Source organism: Pelophylax lessonae (assembly GCF_965119305.1).
Source record: "Pelophylax lessonae genome assembly, chromosome: 6".
NCBI classification, from domain to species: domain Eukaryota; kingdom Metazoa; phylum Chordata; class Amphibia; order Anura; family Ranidae; genus Pelophylax; species Pelophylax lessonae.
This window is the reverse complement of record NC_138773.1, coordinates 174,100,163-174,123,897: the sequence shown is the minus strand read 5'-3', so window position 1 is coordinate 174,123,897 and position 23,735 is coordinate 174,100,163. Positions and strand designations below refer to the sequence as shown.

Sequence of the window (23,735 nt, the reverse complement as noted above, 5' to 3'; positions counted from 1 at the left end):
AGATCCCAGCAAGGTATCTAGGTCCTTACTCCTAACTAGACAGAAAATAACTGATTTGCTGAGGCAGAGAGAGAGAGAGGATATACCCTCTGGGACTGCCCCTAGGGTGTGGCCAGAGCATTTTAATTTCCTGTCTAGTCCTGCTCCTGTGGAGGCAACATAACCCGAAGGTGCTGTATCACCGAGGACTACGTCTGTCAATGAGCGATAGAGAAATATGGCTATGTTTGACTTGCTGCAAAATCCATTTTTCTGATGGTAATTGACAAACACAGCTTCAGACCTTAACTGTTGGGTTATACTGCCCCCTTCAGGAGGACACTAGGCCAAAAAAAAAAAAAAAGTCTGGCTACGTCCATGGGCCAGCCACAGGCGGTATACTCCCTCTCTGCTATTTGTACTCCGTTTAGTTACAAGCAGCGTCCGGAGAATTACAACTCCAGAGGTGTGGGTGCTATGTCTGCCAATGATAAGAGAAATGGATTTTATGGCAAGTCAAAAATCCCATTTTATCTTCAAAAATACCATTTTATCTTCCGTTCATTGATGGACATAGCTTCAGATCTTCATAACTGTTGGGGCGTCCCAAAACAGTGTTAACCGGTTGCCGACCGCCGCACGACTATATACTGCGGCGGTCAGCCCCGGCCAGGCAGAGTGACGTATCGGTACGTCACTCGCCTGTCACTGACTTGCGAGCCTATCGCGGGCGGGCGCGCGCCCGCCGAGGCGCGTGCCCGCCGCGGCTCGTTCACAGACAAGTCAGTGCGTGTGACCGGCGGACTCGATGTCCGCCAGTCACACTGCGATCGCTCCTGTGAAGGGAGAAAGACAGAGCAGCTTGTGTAAACAAGCTGCCTGTCAGTTCTCCCTGTGTAAAAGTGAAGATCTGTCCGTTCTATGTGGAACGGTTGATCTTTGCTTTTACACCAATAGGAATGTCCCTACACAGTTAGAATCACGCCCCTAGGACACACTTAACCCCTCCCTGTCCAATAAAGTTAACCCCTTCCCTGCCAGTGTCATTTTTGCAGTAACAGTGCATATGTATAGCACTGATTACTGCAGTAATGTCACTGGTACCCCCAAAAGTGTCAAAAATGTCAGTCAAGGGTCCGATCTGTCCGCCGCAATGTCGCAGTACCGAAAAAAAAAAAAAAATCGCAGATCGCCGCCATTACGCGTTAAAAAAAAACACCAAAAATGACAAAAATCTTTCCCTTTGTTAGTAAACGCGATAACTTTTGCGCAAACCAATCAAAATACGCTTTTTGCGATTTTTTTTACCAAACATAGGTAGCATAAAACAAATTGGCCGAAAAATGTTAAAAAATTTTGATTTTTACTTTTTTTTTGGGGGAATTTCATATAAAAAAAATGTGAAAAATATTGTTATTTTTGCAAAATTTACGCTCTTTTTTTGTTTATAGCGCGTGATCAAAAAATCGCACAGGTGATCAAATACCACCAAAAGAAAGCTCTGTTTGTGGGAAAAAAAAGGACGTCAAATTCGTTTAGGTACAGCGTCGCACGACCGCGCAATTGTCCGTTAAAGTCACGCAGTAAAAAAATCGCAAAAAAAACCCTGGTCCTTTAGCAGCCAAATCCTCCGGGGCTTAAGTGGTTAAACATGAGGGGTGAGAACAGCAAAAAAAAAAAATTCCCAAGGCTAAACAGTAGCCACCCAGGCAACAGGAGCTCAACCAAACTAGAGCTCACCTGGGAAAAAAAAAAAAAAAAACACCCTCAAAGAGGATCAGGTCCTCTCGACAGCAGTCTGCAAAACCTTGCGACCAAAAGAAGCATCCATAGATGCCAAACATCCGTGTGCACCAGCGGCCAAGTGGCTGCCTTGCAAACCTGCATTACGCCTGATGGAAAGCCCATGAGGCACTAAGCACCTGAGTATAGTACTCCTGAACAAGGAAAGGAGGAATCTGACCCTTGATGGAATAGGCCTGAATCACTGTCTGAACCATCTGGAAACGGAAGCAGATAACCCTTTATGGAGACCCATCCATGAATGCAAACTGATTCTGACTTCCTGAAAGACTCAGTAGCTGCCAGATACACCAATTGCCCAGACCACATCCAAGGCATGCAAGGCAATTTCCTTCAGATGGAGTATTTAGGGAATTTGGTATGGCACTGCTCCACTTTAAGAGTTAGTGCTAACAGATACTAACAAGCAGGGAGCCAGGAGGTACTGGTGCGGGGATACGGCCACACAGAAAATACAAGAACATAAGGGAGGAACTCGGAGGGAAGATAAAGGCAGTAACTCCAGGTTACTCCAATTAAAGGCAAGAGGCCCATGTTGCAAGGGGGTAGACATCTGGCAGGGGAAACAAGGACCCGGTGCTCACTGCATGCTTTTATTTTATCATACTGGAGTAGCACCAATCCACATATTTATTGAAGGCACTATAGCAATCTCACGTGAAGAATATTCAAATTGACAGCGCATGTGGTTTTGAAGGACATTAACACATTGACATACTCATTACTGAGCACATCTGTATTCATTCCGCATTTGCACTAATGTTTTTTGCACAGTATTATATGGTTTATTTTACCAATTAAATTTTTTTGACACTTTTGAGCAGCATTTGCACATACTGTATAGCACCAACTATAAGTGGAGCAGCGCCATACCCAATTCCATAAACACTCCATAGCAGGCACTACTTGTGGAGTAGCCATTTTTGGGGGCTGCAGCTCATTTAGTTCATTCAAAGAGCATCACGTTTGGTAATAATTTAGTTGTCACTTAAAAACACCATATCCATATTTAGATTCACACCCCATTTGGTCCATAGCACAGAATAATCTTTTCCCTATAATGTCCTTCAGATGTTTAGACCTGGACACAGGGAAGGCAACACAATGTTTTCATTCAAATGAAAAATTAGACAACCTTTGGAAGGAAGGACAGACAGGAGCAAAGAACCGCCTTATCTCTGTAAATCACCAGGTAAGGTGAACATCAGGACAACGCCGCCAGTTCCGACACCCTGCACGCAGAAGGTATAGCTACCAAAAAAGGCCACCTGGCACAGCGCAAGCAGGGGAATCGCCCGAAGATTCTCAAAGGGAGGCTTCTGAAGGACCTAAAGCACCACATTGAGGTCCAAAGGCAGCAACGGAGTGCGCACTGGAGGGAACAAATGTCGGGCACCCTGAAGAAAAAAAAAAAAAAAATATGGTATGGAGTGTGTCCAAAGGACATTGGAAGACCACCAAAGCCGACACCTGGCCCTTGATGGTCCTTAAGGCCAATTTCTGTTCAACACCCCATTGAAGGAAGGTCAAGATCCAAGCCACCGAGAAGGCACGCGGATGAACCCCAAGAGACTCACACCACACAATGTACGTCTTCCATGTACAATAGTAGATCCACCTAGAAGTAGATTTCCTAGCTTTTAACAGTGTAGGAATTACAGACAGTCTGATCGTTCATAGCTCCAAGACATTGATCGGTATTCTGGACTCTTGCAGTCACCAGATCCCCTGAGCCGAATGCTTGCAGAGGATGCCTCCCCAGCCGGACAGGCTGGCATCCGTTGTGACCACTGTCCAATATAAGTGGAGTAAGGATTTGGCAAGCCGAAGCACCATATTAAGGACTCCTTCATTCCCAAGACTCAGCCAGATTGGATTGTCCAGAGACTGGAGTTTTGTCCCATTTGGTCAGACTCTCCCTTTGCAGGGACCTCATATGGAACTGTGCAAACAAAACCGCCTCAAAAAGGTAGGCACAATCAGGCCCAGCACCCGCATGCAAGTCCGGAGTGATGACCATCTGTTGGAAAGCAGGAGCCTAATTGCGGCCTGCAATTTCTGGAGTTTGTCCAGAGGAAGGAGCCCTCAGGCTAAGACGCTTCCACCTGGGCCTTTACCCACACGCCACTTCCACACAGGACACTAAGGACTGCAGGACCGCCATCAGTGCAACCATGAGAAGCTGGGGATCCGAGGGACCTGCAACCCCAATGAGGTGGAGATCAGTAGGGGGAGATGTGAGCCTGAGGCTTCATAAGGAAAGAGATCTTGCAGTACAAAAAACGACCACCATTAGCACCACTAGGGGATCCCCTCAAAGCTCATGTTACCCATCAGCAGAGATAACAGGGACCCCAAAAGACTCACCCTACCGACCAGAGGAGCCCTGAGAATTCAAACCCAGCATCATGGATGAAATCCCTGTTTATATGTCCCGGGCAAAGGCAGAGGAAACCAAGGAGGAGCTTCAGCATTCCCACGAGGCTTCAGTTGTCTCCAGCATCTCCCAGACTAAGGGAAAATGGTCCCAGTGACATCAGCCAGCTACACAAACATGGCCATCAACCAGAGACCAGCCAGACTAAGGGAAAATGGAACCCATCAGCTACAAACCCTGAAGCAAGCTGCCAGGATCTTTCCTGCGCCCTCTGCAAGGGGACCCCTCCCCTGAAGGTAGGACACACGTTTAGGCGAGACCCTGCTATGCACTCTGCAGAGTGGGTATAGTGCAGGGAAGTCCCAGTGCAAACAACAGGGCATGCACCTAGGGGTCTCCTACACTGGGGCCCCTCCAGACTACCAGGGCGGGACACACTATCTTAGAGTGGGGATAGTGGGGGAGACCCCAGGGGTTAGGATTTATGGAGTGATGTCCGTTGATAAATAAACTTTTACTTACCTGTAAAATGCCTTTCTTGGAGTACATCACAAGACACAGGAGAGGTGATTACACACTGCAAAAGAACAAAGCTCAAGACCCCACCCAGCATAACTAATTCCATGAGGGGTGGGCAACAGCATACAATGGCTAACAGGCCCAATAGTGTTTTTCTTACCATAAAAGAGGAATAACTGACAAGGACTTTACAGGGTCACCACCCACTGAGGCATGAACATTCACCAGGTAAGACTGAGCGAGTATGTAAACAGAAGACCAGGTTGCCACCTTACAGGTTTGCAAAACTGAGGCCCTATGTTGAAAAGCCCACAAAAGCACTAACTTTGCTGGAGTGGGCCTTAACAGGAAAAGAAAAGAACTCTACCTTTCGGGTCTGAAACCCAAGAAGTGATTATGTTGCCTGAATGCTCGACAGTTTCAGATTGACGAATCGAGGCTGTTAGGTAGACTTGGACAAACCTAACCATTGCTAAGCAGGGGGGAGCAATCTTCTTAGAAGAAGGTTTTGGAGGTGGCCAAAAAGGAAGGATTGAAATAGAATGGCAAGAAGGAATTACATGGTCTCAAACAACCATATCTTTGTTAAACACAAGAAAGGCTCATAGTAAAGTGCACCTAACAGGGAAAGGAGGAACCTGCCCCTTAATTGAATGCCACCTTCTAGGACAACGTAAGCAGGGGAACCTCCCGAACTGTACTATAAACAGGCTTGCGTAAAACCCTGAAAACATTCCGAAGTCGGAATCGGGACAATCGACCCTTGAACTAACAAGTCTTGCAGCACCCCAAAGAGACCCTGTAAGTGATCTGGAAACCAGCTCCGGTTGGAAGGGAAGAACCTTTCCGGAGGATAAGACCGAAACTCGATCTTGTAGCTGGACCGAATTACTTTGTGGACCCACTTGTCTTTACCAGGGAGGTCCACGGATCCGGAAACCAGCAAAAATGTCCCACCACCCCAGATACGGGTGAGGGCACCCTTTCATGTAGAGGAAGCCTTGTCCGCAGGTCTGGAAGTGCTCACTTGTGACTTGCCAGACCAGGTCCTCCTGGAACCTCCGGTGGAGGCTCTGAAGGGCGTAGATCCCTTGTCTTGAGACCCTGAGGGACGAAAAGGCCTCTGAGAAGAATGTCCCCGTCTATGACGGGGCTCCTTGCTCTTGGAAGAAGAGTACTCTTCCCACCTGTGAGGCCCTTAACGTCATCCAAGGAAGCTCCAAACTGGCAATCCCCCCCACAAAATAGGATATCAGATAAGGCCCTCTTAGAAGTCAGATCCACAGACCAGCATTTTAGCCAGATAATACGACGAAGGAAAAAAAAAAAAAACGTTACCGTTAGTTCACTGGTAACGGCTTTTCTCTTCCATCCTTCCAGGACGGCCTACATTTGGGAGATTGTGGCTCCGCCTCACAGGAAACGCAACTAATTTGCAGCTGTTTAAAAGGGTCCCACCCATCCTTAGCTCCAGTAATAGGAAAGTAGTTTCCAACCAAACTTTAAGGAATATAGTCAATCTACATATAAATACATATACATTTATATATACATATTCTTTTACAACTCACCACCACATAGGGCGGGAAGTAGGCCGGCCTGGAAGGATTGAAGAGAAAAGCCGTTACCAGTGAACTAACGGTAAGTTTTCTCCTTTCATCCTTCCAGGACGGCCTACATTTGGGAGGATAATAAAGGAACCCATACTGGCCTACCTTAGGGCGGGACCACTGCCTGTAAGACCTTTCTGCCAAAGGCCAGGTCTTGTTGCGACAGTACTTCCACACGATAGTGCTTTAGGAAGGTATCTTGACTGGACCAAGTGGCAGCATGGCGGATCTGTTCCCAGGATGCTCCGGCTTTTTCGGCCCAGGAAGTTGCCATGCCCCTTGTGGAATGTGCCTTTAGAGTTGTTGGTGTGGGGGTACCTGACACCTTATATGACATACTAATGGCTTATTTAATCCACCTAGAGATTGAGGGTTTTGATGCTTTTAAACCCTTCCTTGGTCCAGAATAAAGAACCAACAAGTGACTAGATCTTCTAAAACTCTTGGTTCTTTCTAGATATGCTAGAAGACATCTTCTAACATCTAAGCAATGGAATTTTTCTTCTTTTGCACACTTAGGTTTCTCACAAAATGATGGGAGAACCATCTCTTGATTCCTATGAAAAGATGACACTACCTTGGGCAGGTACAGTGGATCTGGTTTAAGAATCACCCTATCTTGGAGAATTCTCATAAAGGGTTCTTTCATGGATAAGCTTTGCAAATCTCCCACTCTCCTGGCTGCTAACAAAAAGGTTAATTTAATAGACAAAATGTTTAAATAATTTTGTTTAAGGGTTTGAACGCTTCACTAGATAACGCCTCTAGTCTAGCGTTAAGTTCCAGGCTGGAACAATAGTTCTGTTCATTGGAGACCCCCTTCTCCGAGCCAACAGAAACCTTTTAATTAAAGGTTCTTGGGTTAACCTTTTGTCTAAAAAAAACAGAAAGTGCCGCTATCTGTACTTTAAGGGTGTTCACTGCCACTCCCTTATCTACCACATCCTGTAAAAAATCCAGGATCCTTGGGGTTGAGGCAGAGGAATCATTCTTCTGACTCTACCAAGTACAAAAAGTTTTCCAGATTTTGGAATAAATTTTTCTAGTTACTGGCTTTCTACTAGAAAGGAGGGTCTCAATGACTCTGTCTGAGCATCCTTTTTCTTTTAATATCTGGCGTTCCCTACCCAGATTGTTGATCTGGGGTGCATCAGAGTTCCTTGTAGTGACCGTTCTAGTATTTTCCAAAGAACTGTCACAAATCGAGACACCAGGGTTGCAAATCACATCGTTTTTTGCGACCATGTTTTGTGACTCTGCAGAACTCTTGATATTAAATTTTGTAGTGGAAAGGCATAGGTTCGCTTGAAAGGCCCAGGTGGTACTGGGGTCTCCAAGCCCAGCATATCCTTCTGTACTATCAGAAGGGAGAACTGTTCTATTTTTTGGCTCTTCAGCGTGACAAACATGTCCACTCCTGTTTGACAATTTTATTGGACCAGGTATTGGACAATTGTGGGGTTCAGTTCCCATTCTACCTGTTGGGTGAGATGGTAACTGATTCCCAATAGATCTGCTGATTTTAGCCAGGTCCCCATGTCGTCCAGACATGGGGCCCCCTTTTGGCCTAGTAGGTACCGAGGCCCTACTACCTTGACCCAAATTTTTATAAAGATCCTTGGATCTGCTGTCAGGCAAAGAGGAGAAACTCTGGGCTGCCTGAGAAGTGCTTGAAGTTTCCCGCACATTGTAATGTGTAGGTAAGCATTTCTTACATCCAACATTGTCATACAGACATTTTGGTACAGATTTTTTCTGACCATAAGCATGTTCACCCTGGAGAACTTTTAATCTATTTTTAAGGGGCAGGTCATAGTTAATTTTTGTACCAATTGTGAGAACAACTCCAATTGGTACCCTTCCCGATGCAGAAAGTAGGGACTGGCAGAGATGTTTTCCCATTGGGAAGCAAAATGGGTTAGTCTGCCCCCTACACTGACTGACGTCAGTTAGATTCTTTGGGTTTAGGCCCAGGTTTAAGGAACAACAAATTGTCCCCTTTTCCTTTTCCAGAGCCTTTCTTCCTGGCCTTAAATGGTCTTTTTTGATTCTTGCCTTGGAAGTTTTGAAAGGAATATCTTCTTGATTTATCCTTTCTCTTGGTGGGGAATTTTTTTCCCCTTTTCTGCGGATCTGGACAAGGTATCATCAAGTCCTGAACTGAACAGTGACGAACCTTCAAAAGGCAGGGCACAAAGTCTTACTTTAGAGTTTGTATCACCTTCCCAAGCTTTGACCCAAAGCGCCCTTCTAGCAGAATTTACTAATGCTGCTGTTTTAGCAGATGCTGCTAATGACTCCACAGCTGCATCTGCTAGATAGGGCGCAACTTTACTAATCATGTTTAAGGTATCTATCAAATCTTGTGATCCTGCCATACTGTGGACAAGTTTTAACAGTTCCTTAAGCCAAAAGTCTGTATTCCTGGCCATACAGGTATCAGCTAAGGCTATAGTTGTATTGTATGCATTTGAATCTCAGGCTTTACTTAATGTGTATTCAATCCTGCGATCCATTGGATCTGTAATATGCCTGGCATTTTCAAAGGATAAATCTGTTCCTTTTGATAACTGCCAGGGGAGCATCAAGTTTAGGGTTTTTTGTAAATACCTCCAATTCCTGAGGCTCAAAGGGAAACCTTTTCCAGTTTTTTGGTCTGGAAAAGGCATGTGTAGGTACCTTCCATTCCTGGCGTATTATGTCTTAATGACTGGTGAATGGGAATGGTTCTGTACTGGGCTTTCCCCAAGCCCTTGTACACTTTGTCTTTGCAAGAAGAATTCTTTGCTGGGATAGGGATCTCTTCAGTGTCATACTACTTTAAGAAGACCCTGCATATATTCCAAGGAAAAAAGATTAACTTTTTTCCCCTTCACTGTTATTTTCTGAGTCCTCATCTGAACTTGAAGGGTCTCTTAAATAACTAGAACCTTCTTCTGGATCCTCCTGTTCCCTAACCTGAGTTGAGGGAATGGATAGAGAGTCATCCCAGAGGGATGGGGGACCCATAGACCCCCCAGCGTCTTGGGAGGACGCATTATCTGCTCCTTCCATTGCTGGGACTAGAGGTAAAGCTGCTGTAGCCTTAAAGGACTGTACTGTAGCTACTAGGGATGTAACGATATTGAAGATATCGCGATATCGTATCGTCGTGGTCGTCTCGATATCGTCGTGGCTCGATATTGTCGTGGTTGGGTTACAATATTAAAAGGACAGGTGTCCGTCAAAAAGCAAGAGGAATAAACACAGTCCCGTGGAACAAATCATTGTTAACTACATAGACCAGAGTTTAAGGATTTTTTTTACTGTTTTTTTTTTTTAAGTTATGTTCCTAAATACCAGTTTTAAAAGGCTGCCTTCATTTGCCTTGCACATTTAAACCTGACTTGACCTTTGTTTGCACTTAAAGGGAATTGCCTATTGTTTGTTTACAATTGTTCTAGCTGCTTCTTAACTTGAACATTGCACAGAAGAATCAGTTATGCAACCAAATATTACTATACAGAATATTGATGTTCCTGACTACAACTTGCACTTTAAAAGCACTATGTGATCAGTGTTTTATGTGGTCATGGATCCATAAATACAACAATAAATTGCCTGTTGACTGGCAAAAGCAGAATAAATGTCGGTATTTTTTCGCTATTATCATCACAAACACTATCATGAGCTATTTAACAATACCATGAGCTTTTCCACAATATCGCAATAAATATCGTACCGTGAGGTCAATATCGAAATTGTATCATACCGTGAGATTTTGATATCGTTACATCCCTAGTAGCTACCATTTCTTCCCTCATAGATTTAAGCAAATCTTTCATGAGGTCCTGCCCTGCCAATTTATTAATGCAAGTCTGGCATAAGGGCTTTGTATAAGATTTAGATAACCTAACCCTGCATTCCCCACATTTTTTAGTTGAGGATAAGGGTCTGGCAGGGGCTTCCTGTGCCGGTGGTGTACCTGTGACAACACATGAAAAAACAAAGAGAGAGGACACCATGAAGCGACAATCTTCTTGCCTATCACTACGGCAATATACAGGAAAAAGCATGGCATGGCATACCTGTCCGTAATAGACAGCAGTCGGCCGCCATCGGTATCACTTACCCGATCCTGTCGCCACCTGCGTTGCCGCTTTCTCCCCTGTGAGGACTGCGGCTGCTTGTGTCTCTTTCTGGGGCTTCCGCCCTCTCGGAGTCGGAGAGTCAGCCATGGAAGTACCGAGTTCGCTCCGATCCGGCGTCTCCTCCACGCTGGGTTTCTTCCGGGAGTCAGCCGCTCCGCCCCTTCCGCCGGAACTTCCTGTCTCCATAGCGAGGCGTGGGGCTCACCGCTCGGCGGGAAATTCAAAATCCTAACCGCCAGCAAAGTGAATGGAGGAGACTTCCTGCAGAGACTAGCAGGACTTCAGGTATGAGGACCTTCACACAAGGTAAACCGCACTACCCGGTATGTTGGCGACCTGAAAGCTCCTTTTCCAAGGATACAGTTAGGGAGGAACCTGCTATTAGGCCGACCGAAGCTGCCTTCCAGGGGTACCGTCTTGGCCAGCTATTTGCCACAGGTTAGTAAAAAAACAAACGTTCCGATGGGAGGTTGGAAACACAACTGAACTGGAGCTAAGGATGGGTGGGACCCTTTTAAACAGCTGCAAATTAGTTGTGTTTCCTGTGAGGCGGAGCCACAATCTCCCAAATGTAGGCCGTCCTGGAAGGATGAAAGGAGAAAAGTAAACATTTAATTTAAAAAAAAGGGAAAAAATGCCAGGACCAGAGATCTCAGCAAAGAACTAGGTCCCTACTCCTGACTAGGCAGGGAAAAATAAACAAAAAAACAAAACTGACTGCCTATAGCTGAGTGGGAGTATACCCCCCTGGGACTACCCCATAGGTGTAATCAAGCTTCTCCTCCCTAGTGTCTTACTCCTGTAGGGGGCAGTATAAGCCAATAGTCAAGATGATAAGGAGCTGTGTCCGCCAATGAACAAAATCTTTTACTGAAGCTTTGTGCTTTAGAGCCGGTTCACACTTCTGCGTGTGCCGGGTTCGCATGTGATGTCGGAGCGCACTGCTCCGACATGACATGCGATCAGCTGTGCGGTGCGAGTTTAGCCATACAGTTTGTATGGCTAAATTCGCACCGCACCAAAGACGCACAGGAGGCATTTTTGCTGCCGCATCAGGATCGGATCGCACAGCGGTTCACACTTGTGCGATCCGATCCTGTGCGAACTGCACGATCGCACTGCGATATGCGATCAAACTGGGGGTGTCGTTAAGATTACATTGACACCCCCAGCGGATCGCATATGGCAGTGTGAACTGCCGGGGGTGCGTGTGCGATGCGGGAACAGGCTGCGAATTCGCAGCCTTCCCGCATCGCAATAGTGTGACCCGAGCCTGAATTGAGCAAATAATGTGACAATTAACCACCAACTATTTACTTTCCAGGGAATTAAGTAGATCCACACTGGGGGTTTTACCTAACCGTTTAACCACTTCAATACAGGGCAGTTACACCCCTTTCTTGCCCAGGCCAATTTTCAGCTTTTAGCGCTGTTGCATTTTGAATGACAATTGCGGTCATGCAACACTGTACCTAAACCAAATTTATGTAATTTTTTCCACAATTAGAGCTTTTTGGTATTTGATCACCGCAGGGTTTTTTTTTTCTCTCTCTACACATAAAAAAAAGACCAAAAAGTAAAAAAAAAAAAAAAAAAAAAAAAAAAAAAAAAAGTTTGTCATAAAATGTTGAAAATATACGTTTTTTTCCTGCACTGATGGGGTGGCACAAATAGGCGGCACTGACAGGGAAGGCACCACTGGCAGGCTCCCTAAAACCCTGATTGCCATTGTGGGCATCCCTGGTGGCTCTAGTGGCACCCCCCCCCCCCCCCAGGGTCTGCACTGTTAATCAATGCTCTGATTACCAGCACGGACCCCACCCTGTCAGGAGAGCCGCAGATTGGCTTTCCTCTACTCGTGCCTGTCAGGCACAAACTGAGGAAAGCCGAGCAACGGCTCTTCCTGTTTACTATGTGACCAGATGTGATTGGACACAGCTGGTCACATGGTAGAGAGCCTACATCAGTAGGCTCTTTACAGAGATGCGGTGTGTCAGAGTGACACCACTGCATCGATCGCCGGTCTGCACAGCCCCCGGGGGTGCGCAGAGCGCATTATCCTGCTCAACGTCATGGCGGAGGGTCAGGATAATGCAACCACCTTCCCGCCGTCAATTGCCTATAGGGGCGGGTGGGAAGTGGTTAAGGTACAAAACATTAATTGGTTATGTACATACTCAACGTTAACCACTTTACAACCGCCCACTGCACAAATTGCGCCAGGGCAGCCGCTCTTTTGCTGGATTACGTACCTAGTACGTGATCTGACACTTCCGAGCCTGAGGTGTGCATTGCCAGGGACCCACTATGATTAGACACAGCGGAAGCTGATCTGCGGGTACCGCGGACTATGTCCACCAGCACCTGCCGATCATTAGGCAGAGCGCCAGAATGGCATTCTGCCTATGTAAACAAGGCATATTGATGTTTCTTGCCCTGCCCTAGTAAAAACACCTCCCACACAGTGAGAAAACACTGGTTAGGCACACATGAATGCCCCTGATGTTAACCCCTTCCCAGCCAGTGTCAGTACAGTGACCGTGTATATTTTTAGCACTGGTCCCCAAAAAGTGTCCCGACTGAATGTGGGTAGAATGTGCAGGTGAGGAGGGCGGAGTGTATGGCAAAGGGTAGTATGTGCAGGATGGTGTCAGTAGGGCAGTGGACATGTTAGAGCAAAAAACAGTGTCAGATTTTTTTTCTTTTAACATTTTTTTTGTATTTTATTCATACTTATTTGGAAAGGGGGGGGGGGGGATAGTGGAGAAGTCAGCAGGGCAGTGGACAGTGTCCATTTTTGTTTGGCTCCTTTCACATATACAGACCGTTCATTTAATCAGTTAAGTCACATCAAAATGGATGAAGTATTCATTCGTGCGCATCAGTTTATCATTTTTTTTTTTTTTTTTTTACATCCACTACCTATGCAAAAAAAGATGGAAAAACTGATCATTTTGTCAGTTTAAGAAAACGTTATCGGATGAAAAAAACGGATGTAAACGGAAGATAGGAGCTTTGATCAGGGAAAAAAAAAAAAAAAGCCAAGGGATACGGATGTAAGCTGATGTAAATGGATGATCCATTTACATCCGTTTTTCCATAGAGATGCATTGATGTCAATTTTTCATCAGATTTCTTACAATTATGTTTTATTAAATTTTTAACAAACATTTACTTTTTTTTTTTAAAGTGCTTCAGTGGAGGGGGGGGGGTTATGGGTTAGTGAACGGTGATAGAGCAGTAGAGTCAGATTTTCACTTTTTTTTTTTTAAACACAATTTAATTTGCTTTTCATAATGCTTTTTGGGGGGAGGATGGTTTCAGTGGTTTCATTTTATTTTATTTTTTTTTTAATTTTATATCTTTTACAATTTTTTTTTTAATAATTTGTTGTATTTTTTTTTTATCATCAGCCCTGTTGGTAGACTTTGGTAAGATATCAGGGGTATAAGCAGACCCCTGACATTTCCCCTATGAGACAGAGGACAGATTTCTCAGTCTCAGCAACCTCAGCATTGAAAACAAACGAACAGGGGAGAGAGGCTCCTTCCCATTTATAAACTGAAGTAGAGTAAACCGTTTACTATGCTCAGTTATCAAAAGGACACAGCAGCAATCAGTAGCGGTTTCTCAGTGTCCAATTCAGAAAAGAAAAGGGTCGGGAGGAGGAGCACATGGGGGGGGGGGGGGGACAGTCAGGGGTGACCGGTGAGGCAGGATAGGACATTGGATGATACGCCACTGGCTAGGAGACTGCTGGCACAAGGATGCATGCAACACCTGTACATCCCTGTGCTGGTAAATTATTAATGTCATTCCAGTGTGCCCATTCCTTGAGTTCTCTCCTACTTTGGTACGCCAGAGAATAAACCTTAGCAAAAGCAAAAAAACTACTTTGACGACTGTCATCTTAAGAAAGGTTTTACTTACCAGATGCCGCATCGTTATTTTTTTCGACCGTCTCTACTTGCAGGTCAGTAAAATGTTTGATGCAAAATCTATTATCAATCTGATATAACAGCGCTGGGCAAAGGTAAGCAAACTGATCTGGTGAAATTGGAGAGTCTATATTCAGCCCATAATAATTAAGGAGCTGGGTGGCATTCAAACACTGAAAAGAAAAGCAAACTTAAGATTAGAAATAAGACAAAAACTTAAATGTATGTTACCTCAAAAATGAAAAATCCATATACGCTTTGTTATTCATACAGCTTAGTACATGCTACCTGTAACTTTTTATTGTGCATGTTGCTGCAAGATACCTGGTGATCCTGCCAGTTCCCCCTGTATCCCTGTTTCTAACTGACCATGCAATGCACAGAGGATGATCTGTCCTTTCGTGAACAGTGTGTGCCCCTGGCATACCTGCTAGGAGATTCAGTTCCTACGAACAGCATGCCTTTATCCCCTGTAGTCTTAGTGCCATGCCCACTCCCAGCCCTACTGTGTTGACAGCAAAGTCTCTCACGGTCAAAACTACAGAGTACAAGGGAAATGTACTTCCCTGCTGTGTCTGACCTGTCACTTAATAAATCAGACATTCCCAGATGGGTTCAGGTCAGCAGAGAAGCAGCTGTAAATTTGTGAAAAGTCTGTTCCAATGTGAATGAGTGGCTGCAGGACCTGAAGAGATTGAAGCCATATTACAGTAGACGGGAGAGTTGCAAGTCACCCAGACTGAGCTGGAGTTAGCTCCTGCTCTGGCACTGTAGGGGATTTACTAAAAGTGGTGAACTCAGAATCTACTGCAGCTGTACATAACAGGTGAAGCTGATTGGTTGCCATTTGACTCACACTGAAGGACATCTCTTGTTCTCCCCGCTACTTCAAATAAATGTCATTTCTACAAACATGTTCTATTTATCTACTTTTGTGGTGAATGCTTACCCCTTATTCATTGGGAGTATTCCGATAAGCCCTGCCACTGCAGACATGTTGCACTCAGCCTGTAAACTCCAGGTGACTACAGTGATGGGTCACTGGTTGTTAGGACACCAGTGGGTGCTGGTTCCTAACCACCACCATAAAATGCACTAAACGCATGTACCTTTCTGGTGCATTTCTACATAAGCCTTCAGGGGGAAAATCATGCAGCAACTGCACAAAAGTAGCACAGGACCCTTTTCCAAAAGTGTGCCATGCTGCGCTGCATTGATATGAACAGGCACCATAAAGAATGTGATTTCCATTGTCGTGCTATTCTGGGCGACACAAGTAACATCGAAAATCGCACTAGTGTGGCCCAAGTCCACATAAACAACTTGGAATAGATAGACCCCTAAAATCACATGGATTTCCTGGATGCCTCCATCCACATTCCATTCTGCCTAATAACTTCAGTTGCAGCAATACATGCAGAAGCACTGAGCAGAGACTACAAGTGTATGCAAGAATGAATGACATCAGGGCTTCCATGTAGGAGTCCTAGTGGGTCAGTAGTAGTGAAATCTATACTATTCAGCATGAAGTTGTAAAGATAGTAAAAAAGGGGCAACAATCTGAAAACCGCCACACACCTCAAGCGTAAACTTTTTCCTCTCAAAATAAGTAAAAAAAAAAACTAAATTTTAGTGCACACAAATACTCTTTTTGGAAAAATATAAAAAATGTTGGAGGAAAATAGATTCCCAACACGTCAAGATTTAAAATTGCACACATCTGTGAAACCGCAACAAACTACAGTACCTAAAACTGTCCACAGGCAATGCTTTAAAAGCCTTTACAGGTTTAGAGTTAACATGAGCTATGGTACTTGAAATATTGCTCTCACTACGACATTCACAGTGGTACCTCATATGTGATGTAACCACCGTTATATGCATGCCAGTCCTTTGTGTGCAAGCATGGGGGGTTGGTGGGGGTGATTTACATTTTTAATTTCTTTAAAAAAAAAAAAATTGCCATCACAAGCTGTAATTCAGTCCACTTGTAATAGCTTTGAGCAGTGACATGTATTCTTCATGGAGACAGAAGGGGTCTATTAGACCTCCAGCTGATCAAACAGTGATAAAGGCAGATTTACAGCACTGTGGAGTGCTAACACGAAAGCAGCTTGCTGACAAAAAAAAGCCAGGATGATGGCTGCAGCCATGATCCTGGTTTAACCAGCTACAGCCTAGGTGGTTCATATATAAAATATGCCAGGCAGCAAGCAGTGCATATGTACTATTGCAGCCAAACTGGGATAACACTTCCCTTTATATCTGTTTTTAATTCACAAAAGCAGAAAGAGATATACATCACTGCTTAGCCTTTTACTTGCTCCTACATTAATTCATTCCTATGTGAATTTTTTCTGTGAATGAAAGCTTTACCTTGTATTTTTGAATGGCACATCGAACTGTGTTCAGACAGTGATTTTTGGAAGAGCAGAGCACTGCATCCTGGACAAGTCCTGTCTTGTTTGAACTAAAGGTGGTGAGCATTTCATTCAGCGCATCTACTTCAAAGATAAGGATGTCTCTATACCTGTAAGGTGGTACCTCTATCCGCAGGAGTTTGATTCAAGGCTTGGCTCCCCGGGAAATCTGGTGGGCATTTAGATGTGCCTGCTGGAGGATCACTGTGTTGTGTATTGCACCGTTTTGGATGATCACCCTGTGGATTTCTTATGTGAACTTTGTACCGATTTGTGACATCCAAGAGTCTTCCCCATCTATTTCCATCTTTATTTCCCTTACTTATATGAATATATATGAATTGGACTTTTATACTTAAAAGGACTATATAGGATTGGAGTTCTAGGACTTAAAAGCGCTGCATTAATTTATTTTCATGATTAGTTAGTTGATGGATATCACTGCACTGGCTCAGGAGTACTTCCAAAAATCACTGTCTGAACAAAGTTCGATGTGCCATCCAAAAATGCAAGGTAAAGCTATATCACGCAAAAAATCCAATTTCTCCGTTCATCCTTCCAGGACGGCCTACATTTGAGAGATTATGGCTCCGCCTCACAGGAAACACAACTAATTTGCAGCTGTTTAAAAGGGTCCCACCCATCCTTCGCTTCAGTAATAGAAAAGTAGTTTCCAACCGAACCTTAAGGAATATAGTTATTCAAACAGCTGTTTAAAAGGGTCCCACCCATCCTTAGCTTCAGTTCAGTTGTGTTTCCAACCTCACATCGGAACATTTGTTTTTTTACTAACCTGAGGCAAATAGCTGGCCAAGACGGTACCCCTGGAAGGCAGCTTCGGTCGGCCTAATAGCTGGTTCCTCCCTAGCTGTGTCCTTGGAAAAGGAACTTTCAGGTCGCCAAACATACCAGGTAGTGCGGTTTGCCTTATGGTGAAGGTCCCTCATACCTGAAGTCCTGTTGTCTCTGCAGGAAAGTCTCCTCCATTGCTCCTCTAGAGCTGTAAGGATTTCACCGGATAGAATTTCCCGCTAAGGAGCGCGCCCAAGCCTTGCTGTGAAGACCGGACAGCGATACCCAGAAGAGAGCGCAGCATGGAGGAGACGCCGGGCCATGTGTTGTTCATGGCAGAATCTCCGGCTACGAAGGGGCTGTAAATTGCCCAAAAAAGAGACCAAAGCACAACGCATCCCTTAGGGGTATAAGTCGATACACAGGTGACTGCAGGGACATGAGACCGGGTAAGTGAAATTTACCGGATAATGGGGCCTACTGCTGCATACGTTCTAGGATCAGCAAGCCTCTAATTGTTCCCTTACTGACAGCCATGTTAATCTGTGTCTGGGAGTAGCACATATGTTAAATAAGAGAGCGAGTTAATCACTTTGTTTCTCTTTTTGTTGCAGGTCGTTCCTCGGCCAGAAGGCCTCTGTCAGACCCTCCCCTACTTAATAGCACAAACATGCTGGAAGTGTGGTACTGTGGAGTAGTCTGTTTAAAGCCTTGCACACAAACCCTTTGAGCCATACATGTGTTGGTAAATTGGCTGAGAATATCTGTTTTAATGAAGTTTTCCTTAAATCAGTGCAGGAGGGTTGCCTAAATCCAGTCCTTGTGGACTACAGCTGCTAATCATCAGAGCTTAACGCTTGTGATCACAGATTAAGATCTGTCTGCTCTGGAATGTTTGTTATCTAGAGCAGGACTCTTTTTCTCTTTTCAAAATCTCAAAACATTTCCTATGCAAACAAGGAATGAACGAGATCCAAGGAAAGACACTAGCCAGCCCAGGTCCTTAACTAAAGTGTGATTAGTTACTATGGAAAGGATTCCTTAAAGCAGTGTACACCACTCAAAGGATCCCTACACCAGCCTAGAATGGCAAGGACTTGGGGACACCCAGTCCAGAGTTATTTCTATTTACAATTGCTGTTAAAATTTTCTACCGACTAATTGGCCTACACACTAAGATTTTCGGAAGACTTTTTTTCGTTAGACTTGCCATTTGATATGGGAACAGATCTAAAACACTTTGCATATAAATTGAATGGCAGGCCCTTGCACTACATTGATCAGCTGTAGCTGCAAGTTAACCATCCCCACCTGTAGTAGAAGTAATCTCCCCTAAATAACTTCCTACGTACGAAGTATTTAGGAATTGAGATCTTGAGGGCTGGTCACAATAAGGACAGAGCCCTTGTTAAAAGGAGGCATGAATTGCTAATTCTTATTATGTGGTTACAGCTTTAGCAGACACCTCCTTACTATCTGGCCAAATAGATTTGGAAATCAGGAGCTTCTAAATTTATCTCAGTAATTAAAAGCTCACAAAGTCCCGGTCCATAGTTGGAGGGTATGATGTCGTACTTAACAGACTCAGCTGTTCAGTCAGTTATAGCCTCTGCAAGAACAGCGGCTCTCATGAATACTGCGAGAGCAGTGTGTGCAAAGCTTAGGAAGGAGATGTCGCTTCCAAGTTAAGACTTTGTGCCTGGCCTGGCAAAAGGATCCTTTTTGTGTGATCAAGGCCTGGAGGATGTTTATCTAGATCCTCAGGGAACAGGTTATCCCAATTTTTTTCCCTCAATGGAAAAACATCTCAAACAACCCCGATGTCCTCCAGATCATTTAGAGAGGATAAGGACTGAAGTTTTTTGTTCTCAGCCAGTGGCAGAGATAACTGTACAGAGGGTAAATACCCCTATACCGTGAAATCAGGTCTTCAAAGATTTTGACTCTCACGCATTATGGTACAAACCCGGAAGAGACGCTTACAGGCGGGTTCCAATTCATCTGGAACTCTAAGCATTACTAAGATTCACAGTGGAAACTGCAAATAGGACAGCGTCATCTGCAGGGCCCAATATGGATCCCTTATCTGGGCTATAAGTTGACCCTTTCAAGATCAGCAAAACAGGCAGACACACAACAAGTGATGTCAGGCCTACAGCCGGCAGGGTGGCTGATAAATGTGGAGAAATCCTCAATAGAACCGACTCAGTTTCAAGTCTGCCTGGGGTATAAGATAGATTTCAAAGAAACTGTTTTTTTCCCCAGAGGAAAAAGGAGTCTCGGCGGTGAAAAAATAAAAAAAAAATAAAAAAATTTCTGTTTCCATCCTCTGTGTTTTCAGGGGACAGATCCTGAGGATGTTTGGTCTGATTACAGCTTGTATCCCAGCTGTAGAGTGGCGCAACTACACTCACGAGACCTTCACTTCAATATTTCCACTTGCTCTCTTGGAACAAGAGACCGAAGTTCCAAAAGCAGGGAGCTCACCTGGAAGGACATTTTAGGAAAAAAGTCCAAATCTATTCAAAAACAATGCTACAACAGTAGCTTACCTGACACGCTAGGCGAGCATATGCCTTTCCTCCTCAAAACCTGATTCCAAGAATCATACAGAGACTCAGTGGATGGCTGCAACTGCGTCTCATAGTGATGGCCCCTTGGGGGCCAAAGGGAACGTGGTTCGTGACTGATATCCCCATCAGTGACAGCTCCTTGGAAACTAACAGAGGTTCCAGATCTGTTAATACAAGGCCTCTCATTTCGCCCCAGGCCACAGCAGAAGAACATTCCTCTGCCTCAATCCCCGTTATCCTGGAAATTGTACAGGATGGGGTAGATAAGGGGGTGCCAGTTAACACCTTTAGAGTACAGGTAGTGGCACTTCTGTTTTCTTAAGATAAAAGTCTGGACAAAGCCTTTTTTAATTAGGATTGGTTAGTTCAGGGATGAACGACCCCGATCAATGGAGCTAATGTTTCAGCTCGGAACTTAACGGAAGTACGAGAGACATTAGCTAGTGAACCCTAGGTACCTTCAGAGAAGGTTACTCTAAATATTTTGGCAAATAAGTTAACTTGCTGTCGGCAATTACCACAGCCAGAAGAGTGGGAGATTTACAAAAATTCGTCCATAAAGGAACCCTTTATGCTAATTCTCTAAGACAGAGTGATTCTTAGACCAGACTCACTGTGCCTACCCAAGGTAGTTTCTTCTGTTCACAGAAATCAAGATATGGTCTTGTCACCTTTTTGTGTGAAAAAACGGAATTTTTGTAAAATCTTACCTGTAAAATTCCTTTCTCTGAGTCCTCCGACAGTCGCCGCCTCTTCATATTCGTCACATATGGGGTATTAGACTTTGCTCCGAAGGAGTAGCTAGGCAACAGAATGTTAACATTAAAGCTTTTAACATATCCCACCCTCAAGGGGTGGTCCCCTCAGTCAATACCCTCCTACTTCCTGCAACCAGATCTCAGTTTTAGTGGAATAGCAGTAGAGTATACAACCAAACCCCAAAAGAGGGGCGGGGGCGGCGACTGTCGGAGGACTCAGAGAAAGGAATTTTACAGGTAAGATTTTACAAAAATTCCGTTCCCTTACGTCCTCCGACAGTCGCCGCCTCGTCATATTCGTCACATATGGGGACGTCCCAAAGCAGTGCAAACATGAGGGGTGGGAAACGCATCCGCGCCGAAAAGGCAACGCAGTCTCCGCATCAAAGAAAGGAACCTTACCAAAGGAAGGAACCCAGCTGGGCAACAGGAAAAAACAGGTGCTCAACAGGAGCAACAACCCAGGAAAAGACAAATAACCAGGGGATAAAAAAAAAAAAAAAAAAACTTATCCCAACAGCCAGAGGTCCCCACAAGGGACCCTAGGGAATCGCCGCACTAAGAACCTTGCGGCCAAAGGAAGCATCCGCAGATGCCTGAACATCTACTTTGTAGAATTTTGTGAAAGTGTGCACGATCGACCAAGTCGCCGCCTTACACACCTGGGCTACAGAAGCCCCATGACGACAGGCCCAAGACGTACTCAGAGATCTAGTAGAGTGCGCCTTCACAGGCACAGGGGGAACCTTCCCCTGCAAAGCATAGGCCTGTTCAATGGTCTGCCTGATCCATTTTGCGATGGTAGAGGCCGACACCGCCATGCCCTTCCGATGACCCTCTGGAAGAACAAACAAGGAATCCGTCTTTCGAAAAGACTCAGTCGATTTAAGGTAAACCCTTACCGCCCGAACAACATCCAGAGAATGTAATCTCACCTCCTTTGGATGTTTAGGCTTCGCGCACAGCGAAGGCAAGACAATATCCTCATTAAGATGGAATTCCGAAACTCGTTTGGGAAGAAAAGAAGGATTAGGTCGCAAAACCACCTTATCCAAATGAACAACCAGATACGGAGACTTGCAGGACAAAGCTGCCAGCTCCGACACTCTGCGAGCCGAAGTGATCGCCACCAAAAAGGCGACCTTTTTGGACAACATGGACAACGAGATCTCCCTGATCTGTTCAAAAGGAGCACGTTGCAACACAGACAGAACGAGATTCAAGTCCCAAGGGGGCAAAGGATCCCTCCTAGGAGGAACCAGATGCCGCACACCCTGAACAAAAGTGCCAACCAAGGAGTTGGAAGCCACGGGACGTTGAAACAGAACGGCCAGCGCAGACACCTGACCCTTTATCGTAGCCAGCGCCAAACGCTGATCGACACCCGTTTGAAGGAAGGACAGCACTCGGGAAACCGAGTACGTGCGGGGTGAAAACCCCCTGGACTCACACCAGGCAAAATAGGCCTTCCAAGTACGGTAATAAACCTTCCCCGAGGAAGACTTCCTCGCGTTGATCAAAGTATGAACGACCTCTGGGGAGAGACCCTTCTCCTTCAGGACCTCGGTCTCAACAGCCAGGCCGTCAAAGCCAGCGACTGTAAAGCAGGATGGTATATCGGTCCTTGAGACAGGAGATCGTCTCGAAGAGGCAGACGCCACGGGGCGTCGACCGCCAGATTCACGAGGTCTGCGTACCAGGACCGGCGAGGCCAGTCCGGTGCCACAAGAATCACCGTGCTGCGTTCCGAGTGTAACCTGCGAAGGAACCTGGACAGCAACTGAATCGGTGGAATCGCGTACATCAGCCTGTACTGATGCCACGGGGCCACTAACGCGTCCGACGCGTCTGCCCGAGGGTCGCGCGTCCTTGCCACGAACCTTCTCACCTTGTTGTTGAGACGAGACGCGAATAGGTCCACATCTGGAAGACCCCACTTCGCGCACAACATCTGGAAGACAGCCGGGTGGAGAGACCATTCCCCCTGATCCAGGGTCTGGCGACTCAGATAGTCCGCCTGCCAGTTCTCCACCCCCGGAATGTGAACCGCCGTTATCGCCGGGACATGAGTCTCGGCCCAAGACAGGATGTCGGCCACTTCGAGCCACTCGGGCACTCCTGGTGCCCCCTTGGTGGTTGATGTAGGCCACCGCCGTGGCATTGTCCGTCTGCACCCGAACCGGGCAGCCCTGCAGCCGGTCCGTCCAGCAATGAAGACAGAGACTTATCGCACGCAATTCCAGAATGTTGATCGGAAGGGGAGACTCCCCCTCCGACCAAGTTCCCTGGGCGGACAGAACGCCCAGAACACCACCCCAGCCCGACAGGCTGGCATCCGTGGTGATCACCGTCCACGAGATAGGACGAAACGACTTGCCCCCGGACGCCATCGGGGACTGGAGCCACCACAGAAGGTCTCTTCTGGTGCGATGACTCAACGAGATTTGAAGATCCAGAGATTGAGGTCGCCCGTCCCACATGGACAGGATCTCCGCTTGGAGACCCCGCGTGTGAAACTGGGCGAAGGGAATCGCCTCGAAGGCCGAGACCATCAATCCCAGACATCTCATGCACGTCCGCAGAGACGAGTGCGGAACGTCCCTGAGGGACCCGACTTCCTCCTGAAGAGTCCTGAGTTTGTCTTCCGGCAGGAAGACCTTCGCCTGCACCGAGTCCAGAATCATTCCCAGGTAGGGAAGACGAACCGACGGACTCAGTGTCGACTTTGGAAAATTTATCGTCCAACCAAACTCCTGCAGAGTTTGCATCGTGACAGACAGGTCCTTCTCCAGACCCTGGCTGGTCGCAGACCGAACCAGAATGTCGTCCAGATACC

General features: G+C 45.8%; 1 protein-coding gene across 1 annotated transcript in view; it reads right to left on the bottom strand.

The window, feature by feature from the left end:
* Nucleotides 1-23,735, bottom strand: part of SLC39A10 (solute carrier family 39 member 10) — a 140,066-nt gene that overhangs the window by 74,901 nt on the left and 41,430 nt on the right. The window contains exon 2 of the mRNA XM_082262457.1: nt 14,349-14,529. Within this exon, the coding sequence (XP_082118583.1) occupies nt 14,349-14,529 (181 nt within the window). The remainder of the gene's footprint in view (nt 1-14,348; nt 14,530-23,735) is intronic.